The sequence below is a fragment of the Mus caroli genome, chromosome 7 (assembly GCF_900094665.2).
Source record: "Mus caroli chromosome 7, CAROLI_EIJ_v1.1, whole genome shotgun sequence".
Classification (NCBI taxonomy): Eukaryota; Metazoa; Chordata; class Mammalia; order Rodentia; family Muridae; genus Mus; species Mus caroli.
In genome coordinates this window covers 69,047,304-69,061,376 of record NC_034576.1, presented here as the reverse complement: position 1 = coordinate 69,061,376, position 14,073 = coordinate 69,047,304, and the positions used below count along the sequence as shown (strand labels likewise).

The window sequence follows — 14,073 nt, the reverse complement described above, 5'->3', positions numbered from 1 at the left end:
TGACTGCCTTTCCTCACTCCATCTTTGCCATTCAGTATAGATTCTGAACAGGATCAGTAGATGGTCAGATGGATGGATGGATGGATGGTTGGATCATTGGATGCATGCATGAATGAATAGGTGGTTAGATGAATGGTTATATGGGTAGGGGGTGGATGATGGATGGAAGGACAGATGGATATATGGATGAATGATTGGGTGGATGGGGGAATACTTCAAATTATATCCCTTCTGTTTATAAGTGATATCATAGTTTAAATGTACTTTGCAAAATATTCTGCTTTAATCTCTCACATAAGTGTGGGGCAGAAATCTTGCTTTTACTTAAAAATTGAGGAGCCTGGTGTGTGTGGGGGGTCTCTCAGTAATAAGCCGCAGATCTTTGCTAACTACACACAGATTTTTCATGTCTGGCCTTTCCTCTTTCTCAACTAAGTGTTAACAAAGCAGTGGTGGGAGGTTTCTTATAAATTTCCTATATTTTAAAAGAATAACTAAAATAGTACAATTAAGAAAGGGCATTGATTGGGGGCACCCTGTAACTTTTTGAGAACTTTAGGGGCTCAGTGTAGACTGTTTGTATCAGCTATGCAAGAAGCCCTGGGTTCTATCATCGGGGTGGAAAACAAGAGTTGGTGTAGAGAGAACCTGGCTTCCCTAAGAAGTGTCTAGCATTCATCTGACTTAAGAGTAGCGCTGGGACCCCTTTTCTCCATAATCAACTGGGGTTGGCAGGGTCTGAGTTACCGCTGTGCTGATTTTCTAGAGAGACATTAATTGGCCCTAGGACTGAAATATTTGAGTTTGGTTTAACTGCAGTCTATTTTTAAAGACGTTATAGCAGCTTTTACATCCATGAACACACATGCAGTTGACCTGGAATTTTAATGGCTCTAACAGAATCCCTAGTTTTGAGTCATAAAACGAAGCGAGCAGCTGTAGCAACGATCATTTACACAACTCGGGGACTGTTTGTTCTTTAAACTTCTTACTTGAGAACAATTTATATTGAATTAGGAACTTGTGGGAATGGTTCTTTCGTTATTTCGCCTGGATCCATCATTCCCCACTTACTTTTATTGTGTCACGTTGGGGACTTTTTTTTTTTCTTTTGGTAAATAAGTCTTGTATTTCAGTGTAGTCAGGGGCCTCTTAGCTCTGGCTTACAATAAAATCTCCCATATTTTAGACAATGGTTTTTACACCGGCTTTTCTACTGCTATTTTTACTCCTAGGTTATTAAGTATTGGGCTATTTTCTTTTTAAAATATCTTTTATCTTTTATTCATCTTTACCAATTTCATGCACATAGATGATTTGTCTTGATTATATGCACCCCGACTCCTCCACCTCCCACTTCCCCTGAACACCCAGACACACCTCCACACACTGTAACCCACTGAGCCCCTGATCTTGTTGGATTGGTCTCGTAAAGGTAGCCATGGTGTTAGTGAGGTCATGGATGCAAATACAGTGTTGTATCTAAAGACAGCATTTCATAGCATCTATCTCCACCCCTACCTTACATTTATTTCTGCCCCTTTCCACTATACTCCCTAAACTTGCAGTGAGGGATGGTATAGGTTTTCCATTTAGAGCTGAGCATTTAACACCCACCTACCCTCAGAACTTTTGCCAGCTTCCCACTGCAGAAAAGGCATCTCTGACCTATGGTGTAACCCTAAATGTTTACAGGGGCATTTAGCAAACCAGCAATAGGAGGTCCTATGAGCTTTTGACCATGTTTGAAGATGTAACTTCTTCCCTGATCTGACTCCCCCACGGAGCCACACTCAGATCCCACAGGAGAGTGAGCACGTTTGGTTTTAAGCTCATCGGTAATGATCAACTTCACTGGTTTTTGAGAGATGCTCAGTTTGACCTTCTTGATCACGCTCCTGCTTTCCTTCATCTCCGTTTTCCTTGTTAGCCTCTCTGCCTTTGCTTTTCTGCTCTTTCAGTCTGTGCTGAGTGAGCACAGAACACTATGGTGTTTCCATTTTTCCCTCTTGTTACTGATCAGAGCTGTGGGCTGTCCAAGCATTGCTAGGTTTTTGTTGTCCTAAGTTTCTATACTGTTGCTGGGTGTGTGTGTGTTTTTTTTTCTTCTCCTCTCCCCACCCCACATTATTTAAAGGGGAGATTTCAATATACAAATAACTGGCCACTGTTTAATCCTCTTCTCCTGGGTGATCATAGGTGTGAGCTATGTAGCTGGGAAAGGGACGAGATATGTTTTTCCAAGTTTCTTTCCCTTAATATCTCCAAATTTAACCAATTGATGAGAAGGTTCCTGTGTGAAATAGAACTTATTCTCTGGACTCTGGCCTTTAGTGACCTCCTCCAATTACGTGACAGATAGCTTTATAAATCCCCCGATGTTTCTTTGCATAGTTCATCTTTCATGGTCTACTGTCATGATAAGTGTCTATCAGAACTTTCATTGATTTTTTTTTTCTGCTATCTCTTTTGCCTTGTGTCAGAACATAAAGATTTAACTTCATTGTAATTTTTTATTGTAATAATTTACTTTTTATCACTGCCTGTCTTAGGTGTCTTTGGATGACTCTCAGCTTTTCCATAGCCCTACAAGGATATGGATGTAGTAGAGAAGGAGAAATATTGAACACTAGACACATAAACTATAGTCCTGAGTCTGCTGTAGAACTAGGTCACTTCTGGAGTTCTTTCTGTGCAGGTTGTAGCAGCTTTGCAGGAATGCTGAAAATAGTCAGTTGAAAGTTATTATAAGAAGTGCTGTCATCTGATGGTAGCTCAACCTCTGGACTGTTCACCTACACTCAGGTCTCAATTGTGCTTGCATTAGTCACGACTCCTCTGATAGCACAGCCAGTAGAATAAATGGGTAAATAACATAAATGGAAAAATGGATATGTAGAGAAATTTTAATCCAGCATCATGGCTGCTCTGGTAAGGGATCATATCCAAAGATTTAGGTTTGTGAGATTCAACTGGAATGTAGACATACCACACACCTTTAATCCCTTTATCTAGAATATAGACACACCTGCAGTACACACACCTTTAAGATAAAATTGTTTGTAGAAGGAAGCATCCATGTTTGAAAGTGATATGCAACTGAGGGGCAGACAAAGTGATGAATCAGAGAAAGATTTCACAAAAGAGTCAGAGATAGGATGCATCTAACTCTCATGAGAACAGCACAGAACAGAGAAGCAGGGAGAGAGGGTCAGTCGGCTGACTGGCTGGCAGTCAGTACAGTGAGTGCAGGACAGTTCCTCAGTTTACCAGTTCAATGCAGGTCAGCAGAGGCAGTTGAAGCTAGAGAATAAGAAGGAGCCAGAAGAGTAGAACAAATTTCCAGAGTTATTTTGAGGCAAGCAGAGCAACTCAGTGAGAAGCTGAGAGAATCAGTCAGCTTAGAGAGGAGTTTGAGCCAGGATTGCTGTGTTGAACCAGCCAGTCAGAGTTTGGAAAGAACTAGAAAGGGTGAGCTTATTCAGCAGTAAGCCTCTGAGACAGCAATTACATCTGGTGAATAAAGGTTACTTTTACAGGCTAGATGGATATAGATGATAAATAAATAATAATGATGGATGGATAGATGGACAGATATGAGAGAGAGAGAGAGAGAGAGAGAGAGAGAGAGAGAGAGAGAGAGAGAGGAGAGGAGACTTGCTAGGGGAGTTGGTTTGTGTAACTGTATAGACTTAACAGCCCCTTGGTTCTTTCTTTAAGATGGAGGCCATGGATGCTAATAACATGCCTAGTGGTAGAACAATGGGAACGCCTGAGAACCTAAAGGACCATCAGTGAAAAGCCCCCATGCTTGGATTTCTATTGTCAATGAGGACAAGGGGAATGTCTCAGGCAGAAAGAAAATGACTTCTGATGTTCAGTCCCGTCTCAACTGGCTGATGGAATGGCACCTGCCCATGTTGAGGGCAGATACTCTAAACCCACTGATCTCCTTTAGACCCTCACAGACACAACCAGGCATGCCCTCCCAGGTCTCTGGAGATTTCTTCTTGAAGTCCATACCTACAATTAAACCTTCACGTACCTGAAAAGAACAGACAACTGTAGCTGATTGGGTTTTTTTATACGCCGTTAAACTTGGATTTAAAAGTTATAATTTTGTTTTTAACATTTTTCAATCATCTGGTTTCTGTGGTAATGTCTATTCTACTTTATATGATTGGCAGCTAAGCACTATTAAGTCTGACACTCACAAAATATTTTAGCAGACATGTTTCATCAGAACTGATACTATTTTTTCTCTCATTCAGTCATTGAAATAACTGAGTAAGCCTCTCAAAGTTAGGAAAAACCCCTCCTTCCTCTCTTGATCTCTCCTTTCCCTGATTTCTGAAGTAGATATTGTCAAGTCTTTCTTGGACTTCCTTGTACACCACAGATCTTCCCTGACTGGGTGGCTGATTTTAGGTCATTTTATTACCTGCTGATCTTGCTTTCTCATCTACTCTCTTAGCAGGTTTTAAAAAATCCATTCCTTCCTTTTGCTTTACACAAGGGTATTATTTATAAGTCTTTACTAGAGTATTTTATTCCATGTGTGCACGTGTGTGTGTGTGTGCGCGCGCGAGTGCGCGCGCGTGTGTGCACATATGTATACACACACACACACACCTCACAGCACGTGTTAAAGGATTGGTTCTCTCTTCCTACCATGTATGTCTTATGAATGGAACCTAGTTGTTGGTGTCTGTTAATGGAATGATCTGGATTCTCTGTTTTTTTACTCCTTTTCATTAATTAGCTTTCCTTTACTATATCAGAATACCCAAGAAAAATCAAGTAATATAGAAGTAAGGTTTCTTTATCTCAAGGTTTCAGAAGTTTCAGGCCATGATCAATTGTCCTCATTGCCTTGGGGCCTGTTGCTTGGCACCAGGGTGAGAATGTGCAGCAAGAGGCCCATTTGAATCCTGGCTGGAAATCGAAACAAAGAAACCAGAAGAGAAGAGACCGTGTCCAGATATCTTCCTTTAAGGGTATGCCCCTGAGGACCAGAAGACTCCCCACAAAGTCCCATTTCCTCCCCCACCCCATACTCCCCAATAAGACACTGGCGACAAGGCCTTTGCCACTAGACTGCAAGGCTATTCCAGATCTGAACCACAGACTGGCTTTGCCTGACTGATTAGGATCTTGTGATGGTTTTGTCTGGCCTCTGATTGCCACTTGGAAAAGAAGCTAGAACTTTTTAAGATTAAAAAGTTCAAGATTAAAAAGAGTTACGCACTGTACTGGCTAGTTTTGTGTCAACTTGACACAAGCTGGAGTTATCACAGAGAAAGGAGCTTCAGTTGAGGAAATGCCTCCATGAAATCCAACTGTAAGGCATTTTCTCAATTAGTGATCAAGGGGGAAGGGCCTCTTGTGGGTGGGACCATCTCTGGGCTGGTAGTCTTGGGTTCTATAAGAGAGCAGGCTGAGCAAGCCAGTAAAGAACATCCCTCCATGGCCTCTGCATCAGCTCCTGCTCCCTGACCTGCTTGAGTTCCAGTCCTGACTTCCTTGGTGATGAACAGCAGTATGGAAGTGTAAGCTGAATAAACCCTTTCCTCCCCAACTTGATTCTTGGTCATGGTGTCTGTGCAGGAATAGAAACCCTGACTAAGACACACACCAAGAAAAGAGATAGAGAAAGAAACAAAATAAAAAGAAAAGCAAACCCTAGAGATATTGGGACATAGGCAAAGCAGCTTGAGAGAGTAGACAGAGAGCAGCTTGGACTCCATCTTTAACTATTCACAGTACTGCAAAAATAAAACCCTCCGGAGAATGCATTTGGATGGACTAGATAGGTTTAGCAAGAGTAGGCACCTATCGAAACAGACATAGTTGCAAAAAAAACCACATTTGTATAAAAGTTAGCACACATATGACCGAGATTATGCCAAGCTGAACTCAAAGTCCTGTGGCAAGTTAAACTAATTCTAATCAAGGACAATAACCAGTTGTCATCTCCTACTGCTTCCATAACCAAAGCATGGGTAGCTTTAGATGAATATTCAGAAGCCCCAAATTGAAGAGAAGCCATCTTCAGCCATCATCTGAGAACCTCTGCTAAGCTAAGAAAGCTTGGGGGTTGCTGTGGTCCAAGGGCCAACATACAATTCTAGAGTATTCTGTGTGTTCCTCCATTTTAACACATGTGTCCTGACTGAACTGCCTCTCGGTGTGTTATGTCCCACCACACTGAACTGTGGTCTGTCCCGTCAAGGGGTTTATAGTCTCTAGGAGTTATGGTTCCAACTCAGCTCTGAGTCCAGTAGACAGACCTGTCAGGAACGGTGGATTGGGAATGGAGAGGCAGAGCTATGAATTCTGCCCTAAGGGTCAGCAGATAAGAAACAAGGGCTCCACTTCACCAGGCTCACCACCTGACCCAGGGCCTGCTACCCTACCAGGCCAGTCTCTGAGCTAACAATCCTTTTCTGTGACTGTTCTAGACTTGTTCTGCTCCCTCAGTGGAGGGTTTTTTTGTTTGTTTGTTTGGTTGGTTGGTTTTTTGTTTTTTGGTTTTTTGGTTTTTTTCAAGACAGGGTTTCTCTGTTTAGCCCTGACTGTCCTGGAACTCACTTTGTAGACCAGGCTGGCCTCGGACTCAGAAATCCGCCTGCCTCTGCCTCCTGAGTGCTGGGATTAAAGGCATGAGCCATCACGCCCAGCTTCTCAGTGGAGTCTTAAAGCTAAGCTAAAACCACTGGAGAGTCCAGCCCTCCTTTGAATAATTTTTTCTTCTTTAGCCAGTGACATAAAAATAAAAGTATAGGCCAGCTAGAAGGTGGCTCAGTAGGTGTAAGGAGCTCACCTCTGAGCCTGAAAGCTTGAGTTCCATCCTCAGGACCCACATGGCAGAGGGAGAGAGCCAACCCCTTCACATTGTCCTCCGACCTCCATGGGTGCTGTGCTGTGGCATGCTCATACATATATACACAAACACACACAGAGTAAATAAAATATAGTGAAAATTATTTGGAAGTGGGGGAAGGTGATACCTTTGTGGCCAGGATCTTCTAGAATATGCAAGGCATATGTATTACAGCCTCTATCCCCAGATCAGAAGGGCTTTCTCTATAAGACTCTTTGCCCATGGCCCAACATACATGCACAACCCTTTTTTGTTCTTTATAAAAAACAAAAAACAAAAAAACAAAAAAAACAAAAAAACAAAAAAACAAAAAAAACTTTTAATCTTATTGTTACTAATGTGTGTCTGTCTGTCGTCTGTACAAAAGTGTGTATGCAATGGAGTGTGTATAGAATGTTTGTGTGATGTATGTATAGAGATCTGAAAGTAACTTTGAGGGATCAGTAGAAGGAGCCATTTGATTCCTGGCTGAGAATTGTAAAAATGAGAGGAGAGCTTGTGTCCCAATATGACCGGAATACTTCCTGCTGAGAGGCCTAGCCGTTGTCTCTTTCCACCTTAACTTGGGTTCTGGGAATCAAACTCGGGTCCCCAGACTTGCAGGGCAAACCACATTTCCCCACTGAGCCTCTCCCCAGCCTCCCACCTAACCCCTGAACACTGTGAGTTCCAACCATCACCTTGGAAAACAGCTTTCTAAGCCTTCCCTTGCTGCCTCTGAGGTGGGTGGTGCTGCCTGTGTGCTTTCCCTCATTTGGCTGTTCATCGTCTGAAAGGCTTGGAGACTAACACCAGGACATTTTCCGTCTGTGTTGGGCCAGTTCGTGAGACCTGATGGCTGGGCTGTTCAGCACTCAGTGCCAGCTGCCTTTGATCTTTCTGTTCAGCCTTCTGGGACAGGGTTATGCAATGGCTGGCTGTGCTCCCTCGGAGCCTGGTTTGTGGTAATTTTGCCCAGACTAACACAAACAAGCAGTGAGGGCTGTAGCTTGCTGAACCTGTTTCTGTCAAGTGCGTAGATGTCGCTGTCATTTGATGTTCTTTGTCCACTCTCGTTGGCACCCTGTAAATACTTAAGTACTCTGGGTGCCCGTGCACCGAAAATAATAAAACATATCAGTCCAAATTCCCAATGTATGCCAAGACCAGGTGGAAAGCTTCCGTGTTCATCGACAGTCGGTCCCATCTTTCCCAGCATGCATTGTGCCACATGCTCGTCTGTCGTCCTATCTTCAGACTTTGACCGCTTCTCTCTGGGCATGAGTTGATCAGATTTCAGTTGTAAAGAAACGTGTGGCAGTGGGCCCTAGAAAGAGCGTTAAGAACTGGCAGTACAGATTGCTTTCCCCTGTCCTTAGGGTCTAGTGAGGTTAATGGTACACACCACACTCTTGGTGTGGCTGGTTTTCTTCTACCAGAATGATCCCTGTGAAGGAAGCCTCCGCACCAGCTCCTGCCTCCAACCCCTGCCCTGATTGAGTTCCTGTCCTGACTTCCTTATATGATCAGGGATGTGAAAGTGAAGGCCAAATAAACCCTTTCTCCCAAGTTGCTTCGGTCCTGGTGTTTCATCACAGCAATAGAAACCCTTACTAGGACGCATGTCATGATACAACATTCAGAAATGGTTCAGTAAAGAGTGAAGAATTTTGGTTTTATTTTCGAATGTTTTAGTGTGTGTGTGGAGGGGTGCATATGATGAACACAGGTGCCCTCAGAGCCAGAAGCATAGGATTCCCTCAACGCTAGAGTTACAGGCAACTGTGAGCCACCCAACGGGAGGGAGGACTAGGGGCCACACTCAGCAAGTGCTTAACCAGAGAGCCATCTCCTCAGCCAGCCCCAAGAGGGTGTGTTTTTGTGTGTAGAGAGGTGCTGGGAGACATCCTGGTGATGCTGCCTTGACAGCAGGTAACTGTAGGTCTGTGGGGTCCATTAGGTCCTAGTTCAACTCTTGGCAAACTTTAGATTTTTCTGGACTTAAGTGTTTAGAGTAAGTGAGAAACGTCAGTCATTAGAAAGGAAAAAAAGGCCACCAGGGAAATTGAGTGACGTATCTAACACAATTGCCAGAGGCTAGGACTCCTCTCTCTGGATCTTAGTTGTTCATCCTTCTTCATCTACACAAATGAAGAGGGAGATAAAGACTGGAGGAGAACTTTCTGTTGGAAGGGCTGCAAGGCACAGCCTTTCCAGGATTTGGCTAAGGGAGCTAAAAGCAATGTACACAGCACCACCTTGTGGCCAGATATGATCACAGCTGCTGCCAATTGCCAAGGCCAGCTTAACCAAGATTACTGGTAGCTTTCTCACAGTTCCTGTAGTTCTTACACGTTCCCATTTGTGAAACATTCATTTTTGTCTATATTCTGGCTCTGTAATTTTCTGTTATGAATTTGCTTTGGATATACAAGCCAAAAGAAACAGATTTCTTCTCCCCAGAAACCCAGTTGAGTCTCAGATTCTTTGATAACCCTGAAGAAAGCCTTAGTCTTATGTATTTAACCAGGACCCATTTGCTGCCTGACAATAGCAGATCACTGGGATTTCTGACTTCCTCTTGTGGAAAAAAAAATAAGGAACATGTTCTGGGTGTGCCACAGCAAGAAGGTTGGGCTGTTGTACGCATGTGGCAGAGACTCAGGGCACAGAGGAAGCCTCAAAACAGAACCAAGGGAAGGTTTTACTGTCTTCAATGGAGGTTATTGTTCATGGGGATTGGAGACATCGCTGGAAGTAAGAATTCCTGTATATCTCTGTAGGGGCCATAATACTTAGCTTTCTCAGGTTGACCTGAACTGAAAGCAGGGCCAAAAATTAGGGAAGCTGTGTGTTACTAATATAGTCCCGGGCTGACGGTTACAGAGGAAATTGGTGAGCTCATTAGGTTGTTACGGAGATAACAATGTTTATCTTGCTTCCTGGGCTATTTGCTAAGGGGAATGGTTTCCTTGTTGTGAGTTGTGGACCAGAGTTCTGGATTTCCAATTGGTGGTGTCCAAAGTGCGGCCTGGCACAGCGCCAGGTGGCTGCAGACAGTGGCTGCCCAGATCACACAAAGTGACTCAAGAACAGAGATCTCAGAGCCACATTTAGGACTCAGCCTTCTCCCTGCCTGAGAAGAGGATATCCAAGCCTCAGGGGGGCCTCCTTTGGACCCAAAAGCCATTGCTGCTTCGCTCCACCCCAGTGTGCAGCTCCCAAGGGTTGGCTCTGAGCCCATGGATACCCTCTGGAGGTGACGGAGAGCCATGATTTGTACAGAGCACACTCGCTACCTCCTTGTGCCAGCTACCATGGTGGAAGCTGGGAAGGCAAGGTAGACATGGTCCCAGCTTCTCAGGACAGGGATCCAGCTGGAGTGGGTACACAGCCTCACTTGAACCTTTACTCCAGGCCCATCTTGGGCCTAGACTCACCAAATTTAGGCGCTGTTCCTTGCTATCCAACCCCAGGCACTTCGTGTGAAATGGTCCCATCTGAAGTTGCCCTGGGTGGACCTGGACTGGCTCTTAGACATCTCCTGCCAGATCACAGAGCTTGACCTGTCTGCCAACTGCCTGCCTTCGCTCCCTTCCATCATCCCTTGGGGACTCATCAATCTAAAGAAGCTGAACCTCTCAAACAACCAGCTGGGGGAGCTGCCCTGCGTGCAGTCATCCGACGAAATCATCTGCTCCAGGTGGGCCCAGGAGTGTGGTCAAGGCCCTCTGTGCTCACCCGTCAGAGTCACCTTCCCGTCAGAGGGTCCTTGGTTGAGTTTTATGTTTTGGAAAACTAGCTATTAGCAGTAGTAAAAGGACTGCTCACTCACAAGAGCACGGCCATCAAGATCTCTGACCCCTTAGAAGCCAGAGAAGTCTGAACAGATGGTCTAGGCTAAGATCATGCATAGCCACACGAAGCTGTTTGTTCAAAGTACCCGACTGGTCCTGCTCAGAATTAGAGGGCAGTGGCTAGAAGCTTCCTGGGCTGGTAGAAGGGTTTACCCCACCAGAAATGGCTGGGCAGGCCTGATCAATACGAGAATGTGGCAGCACATGGACATTGGTCGCTGCCTAGAGCCCTGAACCCTGAGGTGGCACAGGAAGGGAAGGACATTTATCAATTACTTTTCTCATTGTTGTGACTAAATACCCTGATGACTGAAAGAAGGGAGGGTTTATTCTGACTCATAGTTTGAAGGAGCCAATTTAATGTGGTGGGAAAGGCATGGCTGAAGACTCAGGAGGTAGCTGGTCATACTACATCTGTAGTTGGGAAGCAGAGAGAGATGGCTGCTTCTTGGTACTCAGTCTAGGACCCCCAACCCATGGGATGGTGTCACACATGTTCAGTGCCTTCCTGTCTCAATTCACCAGATCTGAATGGTTCCTCACAGACATGCCCAGAAGGGTTTGACAGACCATCAGAGGTCTGTACTTAGATTTTAGGATCGGTAGCCACCAGACTTCATTGCAGAAAGGACTTGAGCTGATTGCCACCGCTAAGGATGAGGCTGGCAAGGTTACCCAGTGGGTAGAGGGGCTTGCTGTCAAGTCTGGTGGCCTGGAACCTACATATTGGCAAGGAAAAACTGACTCCTGACCTCCAAGGGGGTGCCAGGGCACACTGGTGTAAGTTTTAAAAGAAACTGGAGATTTCAATGTTGTAAGAGGCAAGAATGTTGGTAAGAGCTTGAGGTTAGTCCTTGAAGCTCATAAATGAGTTTTACAAACTGAAAAATGTAAAGAGCGTGGGCCATCTGCATAGGTTCCTTAGCCTGGGTCAAATGAACAGATTTGCAAGCCCTTAAAGGTTGCCTTCCTGATGCGGAGCCTCTGGGCACTGCTTGTTTTTGTTCGGGCAAAGATGTTAATTCCAGGATGTTCAGAAGACCGCCCGGAAGAACCCATCAAAGTCAGATTCCATTGTGGTAACAGTTAAGCAAACGAGTAAAAAGACCTCTGACCGCACACACCTTGTCTAGTGAGAGATCCGTAAGCACTGCTGCCGCTCTCCTGGCTCCTGACTCCTTTCTCTCTGGCCCTAGGTTACTTGAAATTGACATCTCCAGCAACAAACTGTCTCACCTCCCTCCTGGATTCTTGCACCTCTCAAAACTTCAAAAGCTGGCTGCTTCCAGAAACTACCTGGAGCGGCTGTTTGAAGAAGAAAACGGTATGCATCTCCGTCGATGACCCCATGTCGTTAGCCACTCTCTTGCTGGTTGGGACTGGGATACGTTTGACCACGTACACTCTTTTCACCCCACAGCCACTAACTGGATCGGCCTGCGGAAGCTGCAAGAACTCGATCTAGCTGACAATAGGCTGACAGAGCTCCCTGTCCAATTTATGCACTCCTTCAAGTCTCTCACCTCTCTGAATGTCTCCAGGAACAACCTGAAGAGCTTCCCGGATCCCTGGTCCTGCCCTTTGGTTTGTATCCTGAAAGCCACAGCCGAGTTTGTATGCCGCTCTCGACATCCTCATGTCCTCTCCTGTTCCTCTACATTGAAGCTGAGTAGAGAGGTCCACAGTTTCAGTCAGGCTGTCACCCTGTAAGCCAGTTAGCCTAAGGGACACACAGTAGCTGATACAATGTTTTGTAAAGCACAGGATGATGGCACAAGGGATGGGAAGATAGCTCACTTTGGTAAAGTGCCTGCCACACAAGCATGAGTTTGACCCCCAAGAATCCACACACAGTGAAAGCTGAGTGTGGGTCTGGAGAGTTGGCTGAGTGGGTAAAGCGGTTGCCATGTACACATAAGGACCTGTGGTTGGGTTCCCAGCCTCCATTTAAATGCTATGAAGACATGGTGGTCAAATGCAAGCCCAGCACCCAAAGCAGGACTCCTAGGGTGAGCCAGCTAGCGAGACCAACCAGGTTTCCAAGCTCTGAGTTCAAGCGAGAGATCTGGTCTTAGTAACTGAGGTGGAGAACAACAGAGGACGAGGCCTAACGTCAACCCCTGGCCTCTACATGCACACATGTGAGCATGCATACATACGTACATACATGTCACAAACTTAAAAAAAAACAAAACAAAACAGGCATGGCAACGCTTGCCTGTAATCCCAGCACTGAGAGGTGGGGGTAGGAGAGTCCCTAGTTGGCTGGTCAGACACCCAACATTAGCCTTTGGTCTCCACATGCTCGCAAATGCACACATGCTCGCAAACGCACACATGCACGCATACGCACACATGCAAACCCAGATATACGCATGCATACCAACACAAATGCCAAAAGGGGTGCGGTTCTCAAGAGCACTGAAGAAGTGAGAAGAAGCAGGGGCCTGTATCCAGAGCTCGGCAGACTAAATGAGGTTTTTGTTTCTTGGGAATCTGGCTGGTTGAAACGGATGAATGACATAAGGAATATTTGTGCTTTGTTTCTGTTGGTTTCAAACCAAAGACTAAGCATTTCTAGTTTGGCCGCGTCCTTGGGGAAAGCAGTTGACTCCCGAGAGCGTGGCTCTGAATCAGCCCGTTATTTCCCAGGACAATGAGCCGGATGGTGATCAAGGGAAGACTATGAGGCACGTTTGTCTCCCCTAGGAAACTCTCTCCCTGCTCCTGCAGGACAGGACAACACAGGAGAGAGAAATGGAAGCCTTCTTCCTCACTCTGCACTGTGGTCACAGAGCCCTGTCCCAGTAGCCTCGCTTCTGACATCAGATTTACAAACAGACTTCTGGGCAGCTCTACACTCAGAAAGCTACTTACCATTCTCCCCCTCCCCTCAAACTCCTAGAAATGTTGTAAAGCCTCCAAAAATGACCTGGAATCGCTGCCAGACAAAATGGCTGTCTTTTGGAAAAACCACCTTCGGGATGCAGATTTCACTGAGAACTCTCTGAAAGAGGTGCCCCTGGGATTGTTCCAGCTTGACGTGAGTCCAATGGCACTTCATTTCTCACTGTCCACCGTGGTAAGAAAAAGCACTCTGGGCCCTGGGGAACCTATGCGCTTTTTCCGAGTTTGTGAGACACGTAAGGAGAAAAAGTGAAGGGTAAGTTGAGCCATCAAAGACATGGGGTCTTGAGCCAAGTTAAAGGAAGGAGAATACTCACCAGGAAACAGCTGTGCCAGGGAAGGGCTTGTTTGCCTGCCTTAGTCAGCTTTTCATTACATCTCATTCATAACAAAAGCCCAGAGACAACCAACTTCAGTGTGAAAACGCCTTGTCTTGGCACAAGGTTT

At 45.4% G+C, this 14,073-nt stretch overlaps 1 protein-coding gene across 1 annotated transcript in view; it reads left to right on the top strand.

Moving 5' to 3' along the window:
- Lrrk1 (leucine rich repeat kinase 1) overlaps nt 1-14,073 on the top strand; it is a 129,063-nt gene that overhangs the window by 69,682 nt on the left and 45,308 nt on the right. Inside the window, exons 7-10 of the mRNA XM_021167567.2 lie at nt 10,339-10,565; nt 11,916-12,043; nt 12,140-12,303; nt 13,625-13,762. Of these exons, the coding sequence (XP_021023226.1) occupies nt 10,339-10,565; nt 11,916-12,043; nt 12,140-12,303; nt 13,625-13,762 (657 nt within the window). The remainder of the gene's footprint in view (nt 1-10,338; nt 10,566-11,915; nt 12,044-12,139; nt 12,304-13,624; nt 13,763-14,073) is intronic.